Below are 27,443 nucleotides of genomic sequence, written 5' to 3'. Positions count from 1 at the left end.
CAAATTAAGTCTCTTCCCTACTTCCACTCACAGCTTCTTATAATAGTAAGTTAAGGGGGGTTTAGTACTTTCAGACTTTAACGGGACCCATCAGAGCAATATAATTTTAAGTAGCTACTTTGACTATAAAATATACTTAAGCCTTTAATAATTATCAATCTTTTGAGAAAATTGAACTGGTTAATTGGAAATTAAAAAATACAAGAAAAAATTTTCTGGAAAATGGAATAGTCAGACTTGCCTGGCAGGCATCCACCTTTCCCTTCAGAAACCCAGCACACAACATTCCAGGTTTTATCACACCACTATATATCTCTTCCTTGTTGCAGGTATTATTGTCTATAATCTTCACTGCTCCTTTTTGGAGTATATTAGAAATTGATCCTAAAAGAAGAAGAGATTATATAATTATTGCTAAAGTCAATATTAGTCTCTCTGGATAGGTTATTAGTATCTAACACTATATATAATTTGCAAATCAATGTAAAATATTTATTTTAGTTAAGCTTTTATTTGTCTTCCTAGTAACAAAGAAGTAATGTTATAAATATGGCATGCTATTGTTAAAAATGATCATATTTTGAAATAGAGTACCCATCTATATGTGATGAGGTATTTTCCTTTTGAACTGTTTTTTGAAATTTTATATTTATTAAATGTATGCTTTAGAAAACAAAATAAAAATTTATATTCCAGAAATATACACTTCATGATTATTTTTAAATGTTCTGCTATTACCATAATTCTGAATCTTGAAATTAATTTTAGGTTTATTTTTTCTGTTTTTTACACACCTTTATGAATATAACTAGCCACTAAATTTTTACGTTATCAGGGCCATGATGATGCACATGTTTAAATGGTGTTTGTTCAGGTGTTGCCTTATCACAGAGGGCTACTCATTTCACCCCATCAAAAATGCACTGTCCTCTGTAGTCTTTATTTATTCTGTGGCACTTAACAGCATAAAACATGCTGTGTAATTCACTTATTGATTATATTTCATGATTCTCATCTACTTTTCTTTGCTAGGAATGTAAGCTTTATAAGGGCAGAAATACTTGCTTATTTTATTTAATATATCTAAATCACCCAGGATAGTACTTGGATGGAAGGTGGTAATCAATATAAATGCTTTTTAAATGAATGAATTAATTAATGAAATGGAGAAAAATGAATTACTTATTCAAGTAATACATTTATGTGAAAACTGCTATTGTTAAGAGAAATGATGGTAAACAGCTCTACTAAACTGTAGGGTTTTTTAATGAATGTTGTTGGGGATAACTTTCAATCTAGTGCACATTATCCTTTTTAAACTTGTCCAGAGAAAGTATTTCTCAGATTTAGTTGTGATTCTGGGTATTATTTTTTAACTCTTAAAACTCCAACCATGTAATTGGAGGAAGGTTAGGAACTCACCGTCAGTCTTTAATGATCCCCACCCAGTGACCACCACATCTGAATTGGGTGGGAATGTATAAGTAGCTTCTGGAAGGCATACTCTTCGAATGTTACTTGTATATAATACTGGTGAAGACAGATTCACAACAGCAATGTCATTATCATGTGCAGGGTAATGGTAGCCTTCATGAATTATAATATTCTTGATACTTCGTTTTGTTTGTGGATCACTTAAAAGAAGACCAAAACTAGCATTCCATTCTCTGGGATCATTGGCCCTAAAGAAAATAAATATATTGATTAAAAGTTGGCGCTGTAGAAATTAATTTCTTATGCTTTTTAAAACAATGAGATAAGGTTTGAATTCCTATAGTGCATATAAACATATGATAGTAAAGCTATATATGTATGAGAAAAAAAAATAAAAATAAAAGGATGCATAGGTTTTGAATAACTCAAAAAGCTATATTTTAAAAGATTACCTATGAAAACTACATTTTATTCTTGTTTTTTTCCCAGAAAAGACTCAGGTGACTTAGAAAAACAATTATGGCAATACATGATAAAAATACTAAATAAAAAGTGGGCAAGGATATGAAACAGAATAAACATAGAAATTGAAAAAATATCTAAATCCTCTTTTATAATTATTAGTACTATAAATAGGAAGATATTTCTCACTTTTACTATTATTTGTTAATTGAAAGTTTATATATTAAGCACTGAAAATTAGTGCTCTGTAACATTTTCATACTCCAAGTTTGAGAGGGATTTTTGTTTAAAAATATAAAACCAATAAAAGGTATATAGAACCAATAAAAATTATTGAAACAAATAATCAAATAATCAGACAAAAGGGTAAAAAAAATTTAGAAAAAAGGACAAACTTTTAGTGCAATAATATATCCTTTAAGGAAATAATTATTTTATTTCAAATAGGTTTATAACATATATGAGAAGACACAGGATGAATTCAAATACTTATGATTAGATAAGACCAAATGTAATAACAATGTAGCAGAAAGAAAGAAGGAGCTCCTGCCATTTGCAACAACATGGATGGAACTAGAGAGAATTATGCTTAGTGAAATAAGCCAGGCAAAGAAAGAAAAATACCATATGATATCACCTAATACAGGAAACTAAAGAACAACACAAACAAATGAACTAAATAGAAGAAAGAGCAGAATAGCAGTCAATAGGGGGGGAGGGGGGAGGGAGAGAAGGGGGATAAGTAAGGGAAGGGTTTAGTCAAGGAACGTGTTAAAATGACTCATGGAGAGATATGATTGTGGGAGAAGGGGTGGGCTGGGTGGGGGAAAAGTTGGACAACTGTAATTGAAACCCCCCCCCCAAAATAATAATAAAAAGAAACAGAAGACCTATGTTCAATATGGGATTTATAGTTTCTTTATAAAATTAAGTGGATCTAGCTTAGTGATTCTCAACCGAGGGTTATTTTATTCTCCAGGACATTTTTGCTTGTCCATCCTGGGGCAATGCCATTGGCATCTGGTAGGTGGAGGCCAGGAATGTTGTTAAATACATTCTAATGCACAGGAGAGCCCCCCACAACAAAGAGTTATTTGGTTTAAATGTCAATAATGCCATTGCTGACAAATCTGCATTAGCCTGAATGTATCTATTTCTTTAACTGATAAGTCATTTAGTAATTTTAAGGCCATCCTCCATAATAGTGAACAGTTGGAGTTGTTGTGTGGCCATATTCTTGTATGTATCAAACTTGTAGGTACTTGATTGCTTGAGGCCTTTATGTGGTTCCAGAGCTTACTTTATGAAACAGTGAGCAGCAGTGACAAGCCAGCTGTTACTAATCAGAGTGGCTCCACATCGGTGGACACTGTTCTCTTGAAGGCTAGCTTGCCAGGGCCATTCTCCTTCCTCTGCATCCATGCCCCCTGCTACCTTGTTGCCAGAGGGAGTTATTGTGCGCTGTCCACAACCTGCTCAAAATAGAGTTCATTAGCATATCATGACATTGATATTACTTATGTATACATTGCTATAGTAAACAAATTCCCCATAATACATTTCACTGTTAACTATCAATTGAGGAAAAACTCAATTTTGGAGGAATTGGGATCAACTTACTACTGACATGAGATTTCCTGAGAATTCAATATAAATTGACTTCTTCCTCCCCCATCCTCATCATTCACATACACTCTGTGTCTGTATGGCCTTCCCTGTTAGGCAAGCAGTATATGTAGGTGAAATTAAATGTTTTAATTTGGAAGATAATAACTGTATAACCAGTTACAGAGCTTCATAGAGAAATGTGTGCTTTTTAATTTCATGGGCAGTTGTTCAAAGTAATGATTGGTATGAAACATTCATAGCAAAGTGTGAATGAATGTGAATGTGAATGAGATATTTATGAGAGATAGAGTAGACAGAAATGTCTACTCTATCGTTATAATATGCGATACCTGGATAAAAGGAATGACACATGAAGATGGTCAATCATTTCTCAAAGTTCTATGCTTCTCTAAATCAGGACTTCTTTCATACCAATTTAGATCCAGAGAAACTGCTTGACCCTTAAGTCTTTAAAGCAAATTTGCAGTAATGGTGTGACTTCACTATTATTTTATTTATCTGACTCTCTCTCTGATTCTTTTGACTATCTCATGTTACTTCAAATAAAGCACTTAGCTTATCCCTTAATAATTTATGGTATATTTTACTAAATATTGTCAGCTTCATTAATATATATTTTAAGAGGGCAGGAACCATAGCTTTAGAAAACGTATTTCTAGAAGCTACCCCAGAGAATCTATTACATGAAAGGAGTTCAACAGATTTTTGTAGGAATGATGTCTATATAATCTATTAATCCAAGACACATCTTGAAATGAAAATAATATTTGACTGTAAAACTTTTCTGTAATGCATTGTTTCTAAGCATTCAGAGGGAGTGCAGAAAATTTGCCATAATCAATGCAGTGAGCATAGATTAAAGTAGTAGCTCTTAATCAAGGTCACATTTGCACACCGCCCTCTATCCCCAGGAGAAATTTAACAATATCTGGAGACACTTTTGTTGTAATAATTGGGAATGGGGAGGTTTTGGTATCTAGGGGATAGGGGCATGGATGCTGCTAAAAAATGTATAATACTAAAGACTGCCCTGAAACAAAGAATTATGTGGTCTAGGATGTCAATAGCATTCAAGTTGAGAAACTTTGAGTTAGAGAAAGGAATTTGTATCAAGAATAAATTTAAATTAATTGCAAAGTTTAAGATGGTCAGTTGCTTTACAGACGTGCTAATTATATGTGACAAGATGGGCCTTCACTAGCCCTCTGAAGTCCTCAAGTTTGTGTATTCTTTCTGGTTCCAGATTGTCTTCTTTGATACAACCTGAATCTATGTTGTTAAAACATCCTCTTCATAAAGATCACTTAGCTGAAAGAGTCTTTGTGATTGCTATTTTTGATGGGAGAGACCTCACATTGACTCATTGAATGTAACTCCCTTTTCATCTCCTCTTTCTTTCCACTCCCTAATAATGGTTCCTACAGAGGATAAAACAAACAATCCAGAACCCAAAGTATAATGGTTCCTCCCTATCTTTCCTTCTATTTGAATTACTCCTAAAGGAAGTTGGCTTTTACTCAACTTCCTTCAGAGAGATATAAAAACAAAGATGATTCTCTGTGAGCTGAGAGAACCTCCCCGGGACACTCTTAACTTCCCTGTTTCTGCTTTTACTCAGAATTTTAAGTTAATTTATAATTATGCATCAACTGCCATTTGAGTTCTCTGTTAAGCTTTCAGTTGCTACCTCCAGTATTACCTTGTTATTACCTTGCTGAAATCTTACACAGCTACTTGTAGCTTTTTTTTATGTCAAAAGAGGTCATGTGGTAAATTTCAAGGATTGTGGAATATAATGAAGATTCTCTGGCAGGTACTTTCAGAAATATTAGATAACCTATCAAGTTCTTACCGCCTCCCTATTCTTCTAACTTTTACTTCATCACTTATTGCTGTACTTAAATATTTTATGTCATGTACCAAACTCTATTTTTTTTCTTTAACCGTGTTTGGTTTTGCTTGCCTACTTCTTCCTTCTCCCCTTTTAAGGTACAATCAAAATCTCAGGCCAAGTCTAATTCAGAATACTGACTTGGATGTTGTTTAGTGTTCCAGAGGGGGAATAGATAAATTGGCTGATCTCTTTCCTACCACTGCTTTTATTTGTGTCTTGACTACCTTTCCTCTATCAACCTGACATATTCCTAATTGTAGATTATGATCATATCAGTACTAATATTTTAATCGGAATAAGTAATTTTAAGATATCTTATTAAGTTACTTGAGGATTGTTCAGTCAAAATATGTCAGAGAGAAAAGTAATCTAACACAATTTTGTGTTTACGTTTTGCCCAGGTTGCTCAGAAATAAATATGTTGTGACTGAAGGAGATTAAGAGCCACCAGGGTCAGTGTCACCTGGTTCTGGAGGGAGATTCCTTTAATTCAGCTGCCCCATTCAGTCTCACTCCCCAGAAGAGAGCAATGTTTTCTGAAAGCTTGCATCAGGTTGTGGCAGCCCTGAGGATCCCATTTCCCAGAACAGCTACTGGAAGAATGGAAGCAGAATTTCTTGACCAGCCAAAAGGCTGCTTGCATGTTAGGCAGCTAAATTTTCTGCACACTAAACTTGGCTTGTAGGATCAGAATTCCATAGTTAATTCCTAAACCTGAAGTTTTCATAGGCGGAGTAGAAAAGTAAATAGCTGACATCTATTGAGCACTTATTATGAGCTGTATGCTCTTTTTTGTTTCTTTAGCATAAATTACACATTTTTATTTAAAAAAATACTATATATTTTCAAAACAATATAACTTAGGGAAAAAGAGTAGTATTGTTTTATGTTTTGCATGTCTGTCTTAATTAAAGATGACTGAATTCTTATATCTGCTACTTATCTCATTCTATTGTGATATGTTGCTTTGGTCAAAGTATATGAAGAAAATCTAGCTTCACACAGATACACAGCTGGAAAAGGGAGGAGTATTTGAATTCTTGTAAGCACTTTACTTGTGCTACATTCTTTTTTCTCCACAACAACTTGGAACTTACGGATTAAGAAGTTCAAGAACTTGTATAAATTCATCAAGTGGGAAATGGCAGATCTGGGGGTCAAAACTGACATGAAGCTGGTTTTAGATTCTAATTTCTTCATTATCACTGAGTAATCCTAGATCCTCTCTGCCATTATGGCATGTGATAATGTATTCCTCATTTTAAATCTATGATATCAGTTATTTTAAGGCCAACTTCAATCACCTTTACACACGTTTCTAAAACTAGGCTTCTCATTACACATTTGTAACACCACATTGACTTTCAAGTGGAAGTCTTTTTGCCATCCAAGGAATTAAGATTCACTAGAAAATAATTCCTTGTTGATGAACTTACAGGTATTGAGAAGGTTTTCTGCTGTCGTCATTTCCAAGTCTAAAAGTCAAGGGAAAAGAAAGTGGAAATATTTACATTTATAAACATTATTTTAATATCAATTACTTTGCTGTTAGAATAAATTTTTATGTATTTTATGCATTTATTCCACTTTAATTATATACTTTTTATGTTTATAGATTTGCATAGAGAGTAACAAAATCTTAGTGTTCATTTTTCTGTTTCCAAAAAATACTCTCAAGTTCTCCATAAGTAATTTTGATATATTGTGATCCTTTTAAAATTAATAGCCTTTGTGTGATGTTTTAATTATTCAGAACATTTAATTAAGTATGCCATTCATTTTCCATTCATTTTGGATAACAAAAATTTTTTAATGTTAGTAATAAAGCACATTTTAACACTGTCTACATTTCTAGCATCTAGGAAATATCACAGAATGAGATTTACTCCAGACAATTCTGCAAAATTGCAAAATTCCACATCCTTGCAAAATTATAAACCTGTTAAATTAATGAGAGTGGTGTGTGAGGAGTGAACAAATGAATCCTGATAATGTTCAAATTTCAGAAGCAGAGAACTTAAGTCCACTAGCCATTTCTACTTATGCTTCTCTTCAAGAAATGATCTGTAGTTGCTCTATAAATTAAATACCATAAATGTCAATGGTTAATTTTATTATGCTCTTGGGTTCCTATAAATCCAGGAGGGAGTATCCAGTTCCATATGCCAATTACAGTTACATACTCTTATACTAGGTTGCACAACACACCAGGGAGACAAAAGAATCCTTTACCAGAAAGTCAACCTGTCTGAACGAAAAATCAGGAGCAATTCAGCAGTCAGACGGACAATGAGTAGATATGCGCCACACCTATGAAAACAGGAAGGTGGCATATTTCCATCGAATCCCTCATTAACTGCCTTCCAGAGGCTAATTTTTGTTCAACATAGGACTTTTAGAATTTAATTTTGAGTTTTTCGTGGCTGGTAAAATATATTAAACCACATTATGATTTTGGGAAATAAACTTGTTTAACTTGACTAGAAAAATGTTAATTTATATCCCTTAAGGACTAATTATTTAGGAACACTTCTATGTTTGCAGAACTTTCTTCTTTCTTTGAGTTTTTCTTTATTGATGCATGACTTGCTGAAGGAAAGAAATGTTTCTGATTTATAACTTTTTAAAAATCCTCACATGAGGACATTTTCATTTGTCTTTTTTTTTTTTTTTTTTTTTTTTTGAGAGAGAGAGAGAAACATTGATATGAGAGAAGAGAGCAGCATTGATCGGTTGCATCCATGTCACCCAGGCCAGGGATCTGCTCTTGGACTGAGGATAGTATGAGTCCGGGGATGAACTTGCAACCCAGGGATGTACCCCTACTGGGAATTGAACCTGCAGCCCTTCGGCTATGGGACTATGCTCCAACCACTGAGCAACACCGCCAGGGCTATAATTTATAGGTAACAGTTGTACATATTATCCCCGAGTTTAATAGAATAAGTATTACTTGCATAGGTGGAAGACAGACAGGTACAATGAATGGGCAAATGACTTAAACCATAACTCCTTTGATCTGAGTCACTGTGTTTCTTCCTTTTTAAGCCCCTTGGCTCACACTCAAAGGCTGAAACTTCTATGAATATACCTTTGAATCAAAGAGTCAATGCTATAACCAAAGATACTCTGTTTACAAAGTGCCATATAAAGAAAGTGGCAAAAAATATCAGTGCCCCTGCCAAAAAGAAGATTCCATCAATGGATGAGACAAAGCACTTTTAAAAACAGCCCAGCAAGTGTGCATTGGTCTTCTCTCATGACCCAGGAATCAAAGAATAATAGACATGGCCCCTGTCCTCAGTGAACTTGGAATTTAGTGGAAGAGATATATAACTAAGTAGATAATATAGTATTATGTGATAAGTGTTATGACAGATGTATGTGTAGAAAGTTAGGTGTACCAAGGAAAGTCACTTAATATATAGGGGTGATAGGAGAATAGGAACAGCTGATGACAAAATTAATTAAGAGATTAATTTTACTAGGGAAAAATAAGCTTAATTCACTCACTGTTGAAGATTAGATTAGATAAAATGCTTACATACTAACTAAGTGGGCTTTTGGATCTCTAACTGTTTCATATTTGGTGTCTTTCTGAGGTTAGGAAGAAAGAAATTCAACTTTAGCGTATTCGAAAGAATGAGAACTGGCTAAAAGCCTAGTATCCAGTGAATACTTTATTCCTTGAAAAAAGAAATCTGAAACATAATAATAAATTAAGTTGTGATTCTAAAGTATAAGGAAGAGTTTTACAGTAGCAGTGCATACACTTACAATATAAATTTTACATATACTGTGGGTTTTAACTCAGGTGAATTTATTGCTTTTCATAAGACTAAATGCTAAATTATTTCATTATTTCTAATTTTCAGATAGTTTCCCTCGGGTTTTAGCATGAAAAATATAGAGAAGATCAGCTGAGTTCTCGTATGAAATATATTTTATTGGCTATTGAAAATGTTCATGTGGTAGATTCCTGACAACTTTAAAACTATATTTAATAAGCAAGGCAACTGATAAAATTGTTTTATGACACAAAAATAATCATTTTTCACCATGGAAATTTATTTATAATCTTTTCAATTAAAAAAACCTACTTTAGAGCATTAATATGACTGGTGTGAATTAAAGGGCAAAGGAATAAAGTGTGGACCTGGATTGTGGCTGATCAAAATCTGAATCCTTCACTCACTGCAGGCTGGGATTAGTCACCTGACTGCATATTTAACAGTAAATGCTTTTCTTTAAGCTTCTAATTATATTAAACTTTTTATCTATAGTAAGATATTGAATATCATTTTTCATTCCTCAAGGTGATGTAGATTTGCTTTTAACAGTACATATCTTCAATATGTTGTCATTTTGACTTTGAAGATTAATTTTAAAATATTTTAAGATTTAATTAATTAAAATTGTATGTTGATTAAATTTAATAACCAGTTGTATATTCAGGTAGTAGATCTTTTTTTTTTTGGTTTTTCAATTACAGTTGTCCCCTTTTCCCCTAATTTCTCTCCCACACCCAACCCACTCCCTCTCCCACAATCATGTCCATGTCCATGAGTCTTTTATACAGGTTCTTTGACTAAACCCTTCCCTTACTTATCCCCCTCTCTCCCTCTCCCCTCCCCCCTATTGACTGCTATTCTGCTCTTTGTTCTATTTAGTTCCTTTGTTTGTGTTGTTCTTTAGTTTCCTGTACAGGTAGTAGATTTTAAGGTAGAACTGTGCTTTAATTTTTTTACTTTTATGCAGATTTTAAGAAACATGAAAAGTCAGAAATATTTATTTTTATTTGGTAAGATATATACTTTTCCTATGACTTAGCCATTGTTGATCTTAAGCTTTGGAAGCAGTACAAGAGCCTACTGTAATGAAGAGAGGACAAGACTTGTACTGAGGAGCACATTTAGACAGGTATGTTGATGCAGTGAACATCAACAATGTAAGTAGTAACCTGTCTTATTCTTCTGAAGTGCTATCCTTATGTTTCTAAAGGGCCCTTTTTGGAAACACACTGGAGAAGAAATTAATATTTAGGATTAGCATTTTCAGTTTGAAAGGTTTCTAGCTTGGCTCTCCTAGATACCTTGTGAAGGCCTGCATTTGATGACACAGCTCTGGTGTTTCATCCAGCAAAGAATGCTTTGTGATTCCTTTCAGTTCACACCCACTGCTTTCTCTAAGACCCGGCTTAAAAGGGAGCTTCTCCAAGTTTTCTTTCTTGCCTCTCTCTTCTGCCTTAGTTTCATGTTTCCTTGCAACTTGAATTTAGTAATTTTTGATAAAAAATAACCATCACCTGGTAATATTCACTTGCTCATTCTGAACAGCTTAAAATATTTTCTCTGGAATTTATTTCAAGATGCTTGTTTTAAATGTATCTTTCCTATAGTTAAAAAGAAAAAGATTTCTTCTGGCATTATACATATTTGAAAAACTACATAAAAATAAAAATATTTAGGCAGTGATTAACAGACCAAATTACAACCATAACAGAATTTATAGACTTATTTTATGTAATACTTCTGAGTAAATTCATAACAATTAGATGGTTTTTGAGGTTGCACAAGTAAGCTATTATTAAACACAGACCACAACTATTCTTACTAAGAACACAGGATTCTTCTGTTTTTCTTTAGAAATTCTAACTAGGAGAAACAGAATGTACAGCATGCAAAAAATGAAAAAGCTAGTTTGAAAGAAATTTCTAAGTCTTAAGTTTAAATTTCTACCTGTCCTCAGTTGAAAGACTTGGTAAACATACTTCTTTCTTTCTAACACAGACCTATTAATATTTTGAATGCCTTTTCTTGTTCTTATTGATTTTCATGAGCTTTAATAAAAGCTCTTGCATTGGTATCTTATCCGTAAAAAAATCACTTTAAAGGAAAAATTTAAATAGGCATTTATTATATGGTACTATTTAACATTAATTGCATTAAGAGGAGGGGGAAAGGAATAGTCATATGAAAGAAGAAACACAGTTTTTTTTTTTGTTTTTTTTTTTTCTGACAGCTTTAGTACTCTCACAATCTTATCTGAAGTGCTAATGAGTATCAAAAGATTTCAGGCTGCTAGATGAAATGTTATTATATTTTAGTAGGAGTAACGCCATAGTGCTATTTTTCAGAATTATAAAAATTATTTCTAACTTTCTCCAAGGCATTAAATTGCTGGGCTATTATGGTAGTTGCCTATTTAATTATTTTAAGAATCTACCAAACAATTTTCCAGAATGGATGTACCATTTTACATTTCCACAGACATTGTATGAGTGACTCAGTTTCTTCACATCCTTGCCAGCATTCAGTTTTGTCATCATTTTAACTCCTTTTTCTCATCTTTCTGTATTTTTTGGCAATTTTATCCTTTTTTAGGACTTCATCATCAGTGCCTGGGAATGACTATCATACATGTATTTGTGGATTTAGTCCCAAGCTTCCTCTGGAGGACCAATCCTTTATTTTCAAATTCTTGATAAATAACTTTTCCTGGATATATATATATATATATATATCCTAATATTCAAAATTTAAGCCAATGACCTATAATTCAATGCCCCATTGTCTTCTACTTCTCTATGAAGTTATTGCCCCACTAATTACTCAGATTTAAAATTTGGATGTTGTATTCAGTCCTTCTCACTATTGTGCCTCAAATATAATTGTTAAGTATTGTCAGTTCTAGAAGTGTATTATCTTTGACATATGCCCAGTATTTATAATATTAGTTTCACTATAATAGTTCAGGTTTTCATTTCTTCACTTTTGGACCATTGTAATTTCTTCCTGATTTCTCTGTTAGAAGACTCTACCTTCTGTTCATTTTATTTTCATCTTTTTTGAGATTTTTTAAAATATGTTTTATTGATTATGCTGTTATAGTTGTCCCAATTTCTTTTCTCTTTGTTCCCTCCACCCATTGACCACCCTCCCTCCAGTTGCCCTGCCCTTAGCCCATCCCCATTAGTTGTGCATATAGTTCTTAACATCTTCCTATCTACTCTACTCCCTCCTACTATGCTTCTTAACTCCTGTACCATCTCACTCCCTTTCCCCCTTTCCCCTCCCAGCTGACATTCCCCCAATATCTTCCCCATACCTGTAATTCTTTTTCCACTATCGTTGCCTACTTAGTTTGCCTTTGTTTTGATTCCCTGGCTTCTGTTATTGGTTGTTGTGATACAGTTTTCATTTTAATGTTCATAATTTTGATCCTTCTTCTTCTAAACCAGTCCCTTTAAAATCTCATATAACAGTAGTTTGGATCTAATGAACTTCTTCAGTTTTACTTTGTCCTGGAAGCCCTTTCTCTGCCTTCTATTCTGAATGACAGCTTCGCTGGATAGAGTAATCATGGCTGTAGTATTTTGCTTTTCATGACTTTGAATATTTCTTGCCAGTCCCTTCTTGCTTGTAGAGTCTCCTTTGAGAAATCAGCTAATAGTCTAATTGGGACCCCTTTGTACATAATTTCCTTTTTCTCTCTTGCTGCTATTAAGATTTTCTCTTTATCTTTAATTTTTGACATTTTGATTATAAAGTGTCTTGCTGTTGTTGCCCCTGGGTCCAGTTTTTTTGGAACTCTTGGTGCTTCCTGGACCTGTAAGTCTATTTCCTTCCCCAAGTTAGGAAAGTTCTGCTTCATTATGTTTTCACACAATTTTTCAATTTCTAGTTCTTCTTCTTCACCTTCTGGCAATCCTATAGTTCAGATGTTCACTCTCTTATAGTTGTCCCAGAGGTTTCTGAGCCTCTCCTCATTTTCCTCACTTTTTGTTTCTTCTTTCTGCATTGGTTGACTGTTTGTTCCTTCCCTATATTCCGATTTGTTGATTTGATCCCTGGTTTTCCTTCCCTCACCACTTGTTTTGTATGTGCTTTCATTCATTTTTGCAGGATTAGCCTTCATTCCTTCCCATCTTGATTAAGTCCCACTGTTATTTCTGTAAGCTGTCTTATAACTATAGCTCTCTGAATTGAGCCTCAGAAAGTTTTTCTATTTGTTTATCGGTTGATTCCTTTATTTGCTTTTTGGTTAGCTTCATGACTGGTATTTCAATCATTATTCCTGTCATTCTGACTGTTTTTGTTTACCTTTCCTTCTTGGGCAGGGGTGTCATACCTCCTACGCTATCGGGTGCAGTGGCCTGAGCACTTGTCACAACCTGGCGACCCTTCTCACCACACTGTGATGCTTTGTGTGGGGGTGGGGGTCCAAGATGGATTCCTGCCACTACTCTCCGCTGAGAGACCAGAGCCTCTTCCTTGGCCCCCACACCCTCTGGGCCTCACAGTCCAAGGCAATGGGGGTCTGCCTTCCCTGGTGTTGGAATCGTGAGCTGACGGGTTTGGTCTGAAGCTAGGGGTGCTCCCCAGGTGTTTCTCACCTCCCCTTAAATAACGGTGTCTGTGCTTACCACAGTCCTGCCGCCCATCGCTGCAGCTGCTACCAGCAGCACAGCTTGACCTCTCTGCCCCAGCTTCACCCCTCCTACCCATCTGGTTAAGCGCCACTTGTTTACAACCTCATACATTGGACTTCCATTGATTTTCTGGAACTTCTGGTTATTTCTGGTTTTGCGGTAGTTGTAATCCTTCTTAGTTGTGGAAGGAGATGGAGCATGTCAGTCTAGGCCTCAATCTTGGCTGGAAGTCCCATCTGTTCATTTTATACAATATTATCAGATAAAATTTTAGAAAGCAAAGTTGGACTATGTCTTTCATGATTTAATAGCTCTTAATGTAACCTTTATTTTTACCAAAGTATAAACTCTTTAACCTAAAACTCATCACTCTTAATTTTGATTATGTTATATTATAATTCAGTTTTGATTGCTATATTTCAATCAAGCTAGATATAAGAAATGCTGTGGCCTCAAAAGCTTAGGTTTCTGCAAAATGAAAAAAAGCTAGGATATACTTGAAAGGTGATCGGAGAGTTGTTATTGCTTTAGGTACAGTTGACCTCTTAGGAGTATGTGAATCAAGTAGGTTTTCCAAGAGCCCATAGCAAATTTGAACTTATTCTAGCTTGATGTTAAACGGCAATGTACTATGGCAGGTTGTGTTAGGCAGTGTTCTATAGAGAAAGAGAACCCACTGTTTTTATTCATTTATTATGAAGAATTGGCTCATGGGCAATTATGGAAGCTGAGAAGTCCCCTAATCTGCCATCTGTGAGCTAGAGTCCCAGAAATGCCAGTGATGTAATTCCAGTCTAAGTCCAAAGTCCTGAGAACTGAATGTCCAGTGGTATAAATCCCAGTCCAAAGGCAGGAGAAAACCAATGTTTCAGCTCAGTCAGCCAGCCAGAGAAAAGATTCACCCTTACTTTCTATGTTCTATTCAGAGCCATAGTGGATTAGATACCCACATTGGGGAAAGAAATCAGTTTTCTTCATTTCATCAATTCAAATGCTAATGACCCCTGGGAATATCCTCATACCACACCCAGTAATAAAGTTTCACTAGATAACTGGGCATCCTGTGACCCAGTCAAGTTGACATAAAATTAACTATCACACAGATGTATCTAAACCTCAGATGGATGATCCTGTACATCAGTTGGGACAGTAGTATCTGGGATCCAGGTGTTCACTCCAACGGGTACAAGAACCTAAGCATTTTGTGGGGAGGTGGTAAGAGCTAGACTAGTTATTAAGAACCCAGACCTAAGGGTTAAGTTTCTGAGAACTTCAGTTTTAGCAAAAAATGCAAATGCAAAAACCACAAATAGCTAAAATAAAGATATCTATCTAAAATGGAGAACAAGACTGGGAATTCAGTCAAGAAATGTCAAGGAAAGGATGTGATACAGAGAACATATCAGTGAAGTTCAGGACTCATCCTAGGTATACTGGCAAGATCAGGTTAGAACTCCACTGAATAAAATTTGTTGAACTCTGGTCTACTAATAACCTGCCTATTTTGGTCTGGAGTCTCAGAGACTTTTTGTGTGTTTAGAACTAAGTCACTCAACATGGATCTAAGCAAGTAGCTCAAGCAGTTACCTGAATTGGCCCTCTGTATGGAATATTTTAGTATTAATAATTTAAAGTTAATGCCTGACTATCAAAAATAATTATTAAAATTATAATTTTTTTTCTCTCATGTAGATTGGAAAATAAAAATGATTAGTTTGGAAGATCATTCTTAGTTCAAAGATATTTTCATGGATATGTCTCATGTGTCTTATTGATAGTGAGCCCTTTAATACAATTACTATCTATTAATATTAAACTCTCTTAAAGTATCTGAATAGTGTCTAATACATAGTTGTAAGTATGATTCAATAATATATAATTCAAACTATAACTCAAGGTTGCATTTGAAAAATACTTAAAAATATGATTTTACATAAATTTCCAGCTTTATTGAAAGATATTTTGAAATACCAACAGGAATAATGCTCTACATATCTCAGAAGACTGGGCATCATTTTCTCTGGAACAAAGTCAAGTATCAGAAAATAAGGTATCTGAGGATCTAGGCTTATATAATTAAATAAGAAGGCCCAACACGCTCATTTAAAGACTGTTTGCTTTTCTAATTTCTTATATAAGTTACTGTAAAATATTTAGAATGGATTTGAAGAAGATAGACAAAAATAAGGTGACTCTGCTTAACATTGAAGTATGAGAAAAAAGAACAACATAAAGAAGAAGTATAAGAGCTCAAAACCCCAAATACTGGGGTCATTTGGTGAAGACACCAATTACCTTAGATTTTCCTAAGTGCCCTGAGGGCACTACAATATCCATTATATATTGATGGATGTCCATAGTAATGCCAGGAAAGTAGTTGGTAAGTTTGAGAAAGATTTTTGATAAAACATAATTTTAAACAACTTTTATATTTTGTTAAAATATAAAATGTAAACTATTCAGAAAATGTGTCTATTTAGAGTTATTTATAATAAAATGTCAGTGTTTGAGGTTTTATACCACTTAGAATATTTTAAGTAACATTTTGCTAATGAAAGATTGGTTCTTGGTTAAGAAAGCACACTCTGGGCCATAAGATGCTTTAAAAAATGTCCTCTAGGATTTATCAAAGATGATTGGTTAGTCAATTGCTTTAAGCATGGTACAAATGGAACCATTTATGGCCTCAGGATCAAGTCACATGAAAAAGGTGTGTTCTACTAATCATCAGTATTGACCAGCTGCTCACAAATGAGTGCTAGGCCATAGTTTTATTCTTGTTGTACAACTCTGAATAGTGTGTCAGGACAGTCATCTGTATATGAAGTTCTATGTTAGTATTCTTTCTATTCAACATTTTTCACATTTTTACTTTAACCAATTATAATTTAGCATAAGTATTTAAAATATCTTTCATACTTATTTAATGATAGTTAAGTGTACCAGTATATACAAACATTTTTAAGTAAACGGTTATTATTTAAAACAAATTGCAGTCATACCCTTAAAAATGTCTATTAAAGTTATGAGCATTCAACTTTATAAGGCGTTGCATTTAGAAATCTTACTTTAGCTTGTGAGGTATTTCTTTAATTTTATAAGGAATGACTTGGATTTTTCCTCCCAGTGCTTCAGGAAGAGAGTCACTATGTGGTCATCTTTTCATTTGTGCAGTTGATACAGTATATCTAGCCTAGTGTTATGTTTTCTTCTTCGCTTTTGGCTTGAGAGTTTGTGGCAGTGATAGTCAAATGCATCATGCTGTGAGATCACCTTGTGTGGTGAGATATCACTTGCATTGTTTAACTTGTTCTTTTTTTTTTTGCATTAAATTTTGAATTACATAAACATTAAGTATCATATGTATGTTTTGACTGTTAAGCTATAAAATAACAAGCAGTTATAATGTGAGCAGTTTTAAAGAAAAATTGTGTTAACTAATTTTAACTATTGAGATTATCATGTCTATTTTAAAGGACTGTGATATTATTTAAGCATATGTGAATATAAATTTAGGGGTTTGGAAATGCATAAAAAGTTTCCCCATGACATCAATGGTATTAGGTTGAGAAATTATCTTTCTGAGAGACTTTTTAGGAAACTGTTCTTTCATGGGCTGGGAAAACAATACTACCAAAGGTTTTTTCTAGTTATGCTAACTACTCAATTTGAAAATCTTCTGATTTAGTGAGTTTAGAATTGATGGAGAAAACATTGATCTCTCACTGATTATTAGTACCCTGGACTGTAGTAGCATTGTCATTTTTCATGTAATTCAGAAGTGAGTGGAATATTTAATTATTCATTATGTTCATGGGTCTTGATAGGTGAAGCTCTTTACATCCTAAATCTGGGTAGCAAAGTTTACTAGTAGTATACATATGGCAGACTTCCTATCAGCCCTCCTCAACTGGGGCTCTGAAAGAGAATTAAACTCTAAAGCCCTATGGGCATTTTATGTTTATCAAGTGAATGAAATTCTCTTTTATGCATTTGTGCATTTGTAATAGTACTATGTGTCATCCTTGGAAGAACTGAAAATAGTCATGCATACCATCTTCTTTAGGGATTAATCCTTTTTTGGAACCTCAGTTGAGAAAGGTGATTATATGTATCTTATACTCTCCCTAAAAAAAATATATATATATATTTTTTTTTTTCTGGTTTTCAGTTGCAGCTTTGATATTATGGAATTCATTAATCTACCCAACAAGCATTAACTGCTACATGCCAGGACCTCTGCTAGGCTCTAAAAATATAATGGTGAGTGAGAATGGAATGGCCTCTGCTCTCATGGAGATTATGATCTGATGGGAGAGAGAATCAGTTATCAAATAATCACCTTAGTGAATGTATAATTAAAACCTGAGAGAGTGCTATGAAGGAAAATAATGGGCTTCTCTGAGAACTGTGTCAAAGGAATATAACCTCAACCGGAATTGTTGACCAAAATTGGTGACAAGGGCATAGAGGCCGGTGGGCTAAAAAACATAGGGCTTTGGACATGCTGTTGACAAAAACCAGTTTCATCTATTCTCTTCTAGAAGCTTGCAGTTACTGTTTGGTTTTACCAACTGATGACAGCATAGGGTCCAATTCACATCACACTGCTTATACTGGATAAGCTTAGAATATATTTGTGAAATAATGATACTAATTGTTTCTTTTGTCTCATATGCACTAACTCAGTGTGAGCTCAAGTACATGTAGGATTTTTGCTGAGAGGGACAATACTTTCTCTTTGAATTCCCCATAGTGCTTACCAAAGTGTTTGTATAAGTACTTCATAGTTGTTTATTAAAATTAATGTTTTGTAATATTTGACTTTTAACTCTCAGCAATTCTTTAAGTTAGATATGGATTTACATCATTTCTTCATTGATTTAAAACTGAAGACAGTGTGCAAAGATTTGGATTTAGAATAATTGGCTGCATATTTGGAAAAAGAAGGCAGGTTATTTTTACTTTAAGAATTTTAAATCTGGAACTCAGTTACATTTTTATTAACTGATTTATAAATTAGTGTAGAGAATGCACAGAGCACTTAGAATCATAAGACATGGGTTCAAGTCTTGGGGCTGCTTGTTATTTACCTATAAACAAGACAACCAGATTAGAGATGTCTAAGGTCTTTTACAACTCTAAAGTCTTTCAAATGTCCACAGGGCAATGAATAATGCATTTTTATGGATCTGATCTGGACAAAAAACCAGTATTTTAAATATTCCTGATTTTACCACTCATCTGAGATAAATAACTTAACATGCATGGCCCTTACAAAAAGTACAAATTCTAAGTGAGAGTCCCATGAGATTTTGTTTTTTAGTCATGTTGATCCATAGCAAATTAAAAAAAAAAACTCAAATAATACTCCTTTTAGATACTCATTCCAGTATAACCTGATATGTGTATAGAAAAAGTAAATGAACTTAAAATTAGTATAAAAAATAACTAATAAGGTAATATTGTATCCAAATTTCCTCAAGCATAGTTAATATTCAGTCAATATTTTTTTCAGTAAGCGAATAAATAAATTAAGCTAGTAAGAGAAAATTCTAAAATTTTCCTGGCAATGATTTGGTATTATAACTAAGAATTACATAAAGCAATCTTCATAGGGGTAGACATAATTATTAAGTACTGAAAAGTTAATAATGGACACCAGTTGATTAACTTTTTAATCATAAAAAAAATAATTTTTATTTCTTGGTCCAACTGCCACTGATTTTCTTTATCCTCCCTGAGGCTTGCAAAGTCTTTTTAAATGACCTATTGCCCTGTTTTGAATCCATACATAAAAAGCATATAGGCGTACTCCCTAAGGTTTAGTTGCCTATTCAGTGAATATGCAAGTATGTAATTATCAGAAAAATAATGATGATGGCTGGTTACTCTTTGCAGGCACTACACTAAGGCCCTTAGATGTATGTACTCATTTTTTTTTTCAGAATAAACACAATGAGGGTATGTGAACCATAATCTCCTTTTTAAAGATAAAGAAAGCTGTATGTGATAAAATAATTTGTTTTTGTTGGAAGTTTAGAGGTGAGGATATGGAGTTACTCCTGTTGCACTAGTGCTTTGGGAAGTCATTCTCTTTTAGAAATGCCTCCAGTGCCTTCCCCCTTACCCATAGTGTGACCTGAGTAGGGACAGGGCTATTAAAACAAGAAATATTAGATCTATCTATCTATCTATCTATCTATCTATCTATCTATCTATACAGAGAGATGACTTTCAAATCTTCAATCCATATGACACTTATTTTGAGTGCATCTTTTTCTCCAGATAAAACCCAACAATTAATACTTACTCTGCACTGGTCTTGTTTTTAAAAAAGTGAATTAGGTCTTTTAAATATGACAACCACATGAAGTATTTTTATTATTATCATCATTCTCATGATGAGATGATTAGACTGAAGCACAGAAATGTTAAGTAATTTTTCTTTTTATTTATCCTCACCTGAGGACATTTTAAAAATTCCTTTCAGAGAGAGAGAGAGAGAGAGAGAGAGACAGAGAGAGAGAGACAGAGAGAGAGAGAGACAGAGAGAGAGACAGAGAGAGAGAATGATGCAAGAGAGAAACAGTGATTGGTTGCCTTCTCATACATGTCCCAACCAGGGAATGAACCTGCAACCTGAGTATGTGCCCTGACCAGGAATTGGACCTTCAACCCTTAGGTCTACAGGATGACATTCCAACCAACTGAGTCACACCAGCCAGGGATTAAATAATTTTTCCAAAGTCACACAGCTAACATGAGAGGACCTGGGATTTAAATTTCATAGCAGAACTCATGACCTTAACCACTGTTCTGTATCCCCTCTATTTGGCATAATGATATAGAAACTCCGGTACTGTATTCAGCCATTCATTGTAACTCTCACTGACCAGTGTAGGAAGTTTTGAGTTTTCCTTCTATGTTATGCAGCTTGTACTAAAATGAAATCCACAACCTTGACATACTCAAAAGCAGGCTCTAAATAACTGACCTATCCAGGCAACATGAGAAGGTCAGGCTAAGATGCTGTGACAGAAACCTTAGCCAACTAAATAAGCTTTCCATAGGTCCCTAAGCCGGAGACCCATTTATGTGGTGACCAATGAAGATTCATATTCCCGTTCAGTAAGAGCTGTCTTAAATGTGAGCTTTGGGTCAACTTATTTCATTATAGTTTAAAGTTCTGGCCCATATGGCTGCAGGGTTTGATCCTGTACCTGTGAATCCCCATTCAGTTTCTGGAGACACCTACCTCTGATGAGAGGTGAGAAAGGAGAGAGTGAGTTTCTAAGCAACAGGTACAGGCTAAGACAATATCAAAGCACTGTCCACATTTAAGTGTATTACACTTAACAATCACTGCTCTCCATAAAATTGTAGGATGGCATTGTAATAGATAAAACTATGGAGAAAAATCATAAATCTGAAAAAGACACCCAGAAAGTCTATTTTTCTGGTATCCTACATAATGTTTTTAAAGCTTGGAGGAATACAAGGAATACAATGCTATTTCCTAACTTGTGAATTTGTAGTTTTAGCAAATGAGTTTCTCAAAATATATCTTTGCTGGCAACTTCTCTATAAATTAGAGAGCTGTTTTATTTCTCTGTATTCTTTTAAGGTCATGACACATAGAATAGGCTGTGTGAAAAAGAAGGTTCTAAAAGAAAGCATCAAATAATGTGAGTAGAGTCATATTTCAACCATGTGATGGCTTCTTATCCAGGAGAAGCATGTTCACGTTTTGCTTTTTGAGCCTTTTGATGTTCCATGAAAATGAGCCCTTGGCCTAGATTCTTCCCCACTGCCCCAAACATGTAATCCTTTAGGGGTTTTTTTTTGTTTTGTTTTGTTTTTTGTTTTTTTTAGGGGTAAGGATACTTTCCTGCCCTGTGCCAAGTGGTGGCTGTACTTTTATCAAGATTGGAGAGACACTCACTCATTTCCTGGAAATGATGGGACATTTGTCCCCACTTTTAGAGGCTGCCTTTTACAATAGTGTTAGGTGACCAAGAATAAAAATTAGATTTTACAGTAGAGTGAGAGAGACAAAGGTCATTAAAGGCCTACCAAGAAGTAGGTTTGATGTTAAAGAGACTCAGACTCAATTTTGGAATACGAGTCTAGATTCTTGAGACATCCAAAAGAATGGAGGAAGAAATCATAACCCATAGAACAAGCCATAATAGGTTAAGAGTTTAAGGCTGCTTTGTATGGAAAAGAAATGTTATTTAGGACCCTGATTGCTTTTTAAAAACTATCATCAAGTCACGTTTAATTCCAATAATACAAAGATGATATTATATCAAGAAATTGATTAAAATGAACCCTTAACACTTTATTGGTACACTTATTGTATATGAAGTATTTTTAAAGAGAGCGTTGTTTTCAATTGCATAACACTACCACATTCAAATTAAAAATTGAAAATCACTCTAATCACTCTATACCATACAAAAAAAAATGTTTACCTGAAAATTTAAACGAAGATGAATCTATATGTAAAGACCCAGTTTCACCATTTAACTTCTGATGTAATATGGCTTCTATTCTATCCCGAAATTTTGCTGCTTTATATTTAAAGTAGGATGCAAACTTCAGCACAGCGTGTATCACCACTTTCCCTTTGGCTTGGCTGCAGAACAGAAACAAAGAAATTAGGCTTTTATTACTGAACCTCTATCATTCTTAGTAGAGTCATTCTATACCTTGCTAGGCAGAGCTCCTAGCAGCTATATCATTTCCTCCCTTGGGCATGAAAATGGCACTTTTTGGAAATGGTGAATGCTAAAGAGATTATGATTTAGATTCAGAAAGTGAGTTTGTCTTCTAGATTCACTGTTTGCGACCTCTTTGACTACAGCAAGCTGTTGGCATTCTCTCTACTTAAGTTTCTTCATCTCTATAATGAGGATGGTAATGTTATTTACTGGGTTATTATAAACACCATATAAGATAATATATATGAAGGCATTCTGAAAATTTTAGAGTACTCTGCAGAAATTATTTATTAATATAGATGTATCCATGTATTATAAATCCAGTATGGACTCTGTATAAAGTGTCAATAGCAAATAACAAAATAAAATGTAACAGGTAAGATGAGAGAGTCATTTATTATCTTTTATTTTATTTTTTTTAGTGAAGGAAATATTTTCAAGAGTGGGCCAATTCCTTTTCACCTGTTGGAAGTCATGACTGAGCACAAACATTAGATTAGATTTACAAAAAATTGTAATTTTGACTTGAAGACGCAAATATATAAAACAAGGTAAAAACAAATAAACAGAACAGAAATTTTAAAAGGAGTAACTGCCACTGACTTGATGGAAAGTATTTTCTGCTCTATCTTCTGTTGCTGTCCACCCCCTCCGACCTCTCTAGGTATTTCTCTACATTTGTGCATTTGAAAATCCATAACTACCCCAAAGCTTTATGAGACTAAAGAAAACTTGTAAAAACATAACTTCCAAACCTTCATAACATGAAAAAAACAGAAACAATGGCCAAAATCAAAGATTATAAATGATTATAAAGCTTTATTATTTGAATACTTTTTCCAGGTGAAATCAAAGAATTAGCTAATTTTTATGTCACTCATTATTATTTATGTTTTAGGGTATGCGTACCTATGTTCTTCCTTTGAGTATATTTCCTTTATATAATATCAAGCAGATAGTCATATGCCAATTTATTAAGCATTCTCATCTCTTACGCTTTTATGCAGATGCAATGCTAACTTTTTCTTTTCTGATCTGTCGGGACAAACTCTTTATTTCTTATTCAACAGACAAGGAAATATTATATTATCTTGTTTATTTTAAAAATTTTCTCAAACCAGGGGTCACTTTGACTTTTTCTCCTGTATCAAATAATATAAAACTAAACTAAATATAGACATATGGATTCTTAATCTGGCATTATTAGGGTAATAAGATCCTGTTTTCTACTGAAGACATGAACTAAAAGTTATTTTAATTTTATCTTCTCTTGACTCATAAAATACTTTTCAGTTTTATATGACAAATGCCTGTTTTTTTTCACATTCTTGAACTTTCAATTCATTCATTCATTTTTTTAACAAATATGCATTAATTAGCCCAGGCACTATGCCGCACATATAATACTTCTAGGTACTGGAGCTGTGTCAGCTCATATGAGACCACAAGCTCCTTGCTATCATGCTAGTAGGAGAGACATAAATGAGAAAACAAAGAAGTAAAATAATATTTACACTAAATTCTATGATGAAAATAGAACAATGATTTGAAGGGTAGAGGTAAAAACAAAGCAAGCCTCTTTGAAGTAAGAGCCTCACGACAAGGAGTGAGTCATGCTAAGGACTGAAGGAGGAATGTTCCAGAAAAAGGGAACATCAAGTGTAAAAATCTTGACCAAGATAGACTTAATATTCTCAGTTTTATTAAATATTTGACAGTCTTCTTCTCCGACTCCATTAAAAAAAATTATTTGCTTTAGAAAACTTGTCATTGTAAATTCTTTCTCAGTCCCTTTGGTTTATATGTAAATCTTTTAAAAGGCTATTGTGTTTTAACCCCAGAAACGTCTTTCTCAAGGACCTAAAAAACATGTCTTTGAAATGTAACCGTCAGAGATGGTAGCCCCCAACTCTCAGTTTCTGTGGGGAGGCTAACCTTGGTTGGCACCTTACTCCAAGTTGTAAAACCACCTCCTGTCATGAAGACATGAGTTTGTTTTTTTTGGACAGAGCCTATGATGCCATTTTGCATGTTTATTGGAAAAATAATAGTATGTCAATCCAATGTAAAGTCATGAGTGAGGACAAGGGTATGAGATGAGGTCAGAGAGAGACAGCCAGGTCAGGTAGGGCCATGTGGACTATATAAGGAGTTTGGAATAAGTGGGCAATTATCAGATAATATTAAGAAGGGAAATTATATGCTCTTCCAATTCCCTTTGACTGCTGTGTGGAAATGGATTGTAGTGGAGCAAGAATGGCAAGTTGATTAAATAATCTAGATATGACTGCTTGGGTTCAAATTACAGCTTTATTATTTATTAAACATGTGACCTTCGCAAGTCACTCAACCTACCTTTGCTTCAGTTTCCTCATCTGTACAATGAGAAACTAATATATAAAACCATATAGGGTTGTTATCAGGTTAAATCAGTTAATATATAAAAAGTTAAGAATATGAATTATTTGAAAATAAACATAGAGAGTTAAACAGCACATGTTCTAGTTTTAAGGAAAGGTAGATTCCAAAGCATATTAACATTTCTATTTGTGCTTATAGTTACTACATTTTTCCTATTTATTGCAGGTTATCTCTTTTTCCCAGTGTTTGGATAAACATCTCTGCTAAAAAATAGATGGAGAACTGAATTTTTAGAGGGGCAGAAAGGTAATGTAAAAGCCATATGCATACACTGCAAAAGTATTTGGGATTTCTGTAGACTGCAAAGCCTCCATTTCAGCTTATCATTACCATGTGGGAATGTGGGCTCCGTGTTGTCACATCTTTTGAATTTTCAACATTCTGAGAGTTCTTTTTTTTTAAATGTGAAATTTCCTAGCTTTTACATTTAATCCACACTCTATACTAGATTTGGCTCATTAGCTACTAGTCTGCCACTCCTGGGTCAGACATTCTGTATGTGGCTCTCTTATCTTACCTATTCTTTCTTTATTTTGAAATCATCTTCTCATTTTAGATTTGCTTTTTCACTTTGTGCCTTAAAATAAAATAACCATTTAACCTTAATCTGAAATTCAAAATCAACTGGAATTCTTGATTCTGGTTTAATAATTTCTCAGTAGACCTTGAATACCTTTTTTTTTTTTTTTCACGTTTAAAAATGCTAGTGGTTTTGAAGCCCCCCAATTAAAATTTCTTTCAACCTTTCAATTGTATACCAAACAAATATATTATGTTGAGTATGAGATATGAAAACGAAGGACAGATGTTTCTTCTCTGTGCCTCTCAGGCTATTTTATATACCTTACTTGGACAAGATGAGATTTGACATAGTGTCTTCTCAGTTTGGATCCATGAAATGTTTCATTTACCTGTTAAAAAGTAAAATGCATGATAATTATGTTTTCTTCTTTTATTTTAAGTTTTCATTGTGGAGAACTTCAAACATGCATGAAAGCATAAAGAATAATCTAACAAAACCCATGTACCCATTATTCAGCTTACTGGTTATCAATAAATGGCCAAACTGGTTTCATTTTACTACTACCTACATCCCAGGAATTAACTAATTTCTTAATATTATCAAATTCATAGTATTAAAATTTCCCCAGATCATGACTATTTAGGAAAAAGATGAAATGTGTTAAATATACGTGTTTTTGAAAATTATCTTTATATTAACTCAGTTCATTCACAAGTGTTTTTAAATTTTTTAAAAATGTGGGATTGTGAGACAAAAATATTTGTTTCTAAAAGTAGCATGGGGCATCAAAATATTTATTTTGAAGAGATGGATTCAAAGACCAACTAATACATTTTCTCATTCATGTTCAGCCTTTTATTGAATATTGATGACATAAAACTTGACAGAAATGTCCCCAGAAGATTTTTTATTTTTATTTATATTTTTACTGTAGCAGCCTGCTTTCATGTCTGGACTGCAAACCATTTTGCCTCCTATTTTAATTATATGCTACTGACAGTTTCAAGGTGGGGTATGTAGAAATCTCTGAGGGAAATTTTATAGAAGATTCACTTTCCCAATTGCTCCTGATCTTAACCTAATGGATGATTTCCCACTGTAGGACCTTCACAGACCACCAGATATCAAATTGCAATGCCCATGACTTTTACTTTGTCAAAGACAGACCTTCAAAAACTGACTCATTATTGGAATTGCAAAGATTTAATATTTATTTTTTCTCCTGCTCCAAAGCAATTGAAATATGTTAATTTATTCAATTAATGTTTATTGAAATTAAAACTATGAACTAATTAGATAGATCCATTCTTCCTCAGAGATTTGAAAGAAGAAACATAATAAACAGATAAAAGAATAAGTATGTAAATATGATAATCTGATGGAATATTTGGTGATATAAAAATATAAAATAATGTGACATAGTCATTCAGGGGACAGTATTTGAATGATCAAATTGGGCCTCTGAAGAGGTGATATTTGAGTGAGACCTGAGAGATGAAAAGGGTAGGAGAGTATTCTTGATGGAAGGAACAGCAGGTCTCAGTTAAGAATGAGATTGGTATACTGGAGGGATAGAAGCAAAGTGATATTACGCAAGTAAAGTGAGCAAGGGAGAGAGTGTATAAATTGCGGTTGTCCATGTGGTATTCACAAGCTTACAGAGAACTTTGTTGGCCATGGTAAGGGTCTGAATGTTATTCTTGAATACGTTGAATGGAAGACTCCTACTAAGTAATAATAAAGTATGCCATATTTCTCTTCCATTCCCAGTTCCAATATATCTGCCTCTCCTGGGGCTGAGTGGCTTTGGGTTTAACAGGAGTCTTGGAAGTAGGGAAGTGACGAGGAACTTTCTCAGGGAAAAACCCAGAGAACAACCTGAGAGCCCTGTGCAAAGACAGAATCACAACAAGCCCTTGGAAG

The 27,443-nt window shown here is 33.9% G+C and overlaps 1 protein-coding gene across 1 annotated transcript in view; it reads right to left on the bottom strand.

Annotated features, from left to right (window-relative positions):
- The window catches only part of LOC150020054 (transmembrane protease serine 11C-like), a 53,398-nt gene that overhangs the window by 3,558 nt on the left and 22,397 nt on the right, over nt 1–27,443 (bottom strand). The window contains exons 4-9 of the mRNA XM_090268144.1: nt 25,841–25,908; nt 22,328–22,491; nt 6,856–6,894; nt 3,197–3,368; nt 1,423–1,682; nt 242–384 (exon numbers count right to left, since the gene is read on the bottom strand). Coding sequence (XP_090124270.1) covers nt 242–384; nt 1,423–1,682; nt 3,197–3,368; nt 6,856–6,894; nt 22,328–22,491; nt 25,841–25,908 — 846 coding nt within the window. The remainder of the gene's footprint in view (nt 1–241; nt 385–1,422; nt 1,683–3,196; nt 3,369–6,855; nt 6,895–22,327; nt 22,492–25,840; nt 25,909–27,443) is intronic.

This window comes from Furipterus horrens, unplaced genomic scaffold (genome assembly GCF_987537825.1).
Source record: "Furipterus horrens unplaced genomic scaffold, mFurHor1.1.pri manual_scaffold_2, whole genome shotgun sequence".
Classification (NCBI taxonomy): Eukaryota; Metazoa; Chordata; class Mammalia; order Chiroptera; family Furipteridae; genus Furipterus; species Furipterus horrens.
This window is presented reverse-complemented; position numbering and strand designations above follow the sequence as displayed.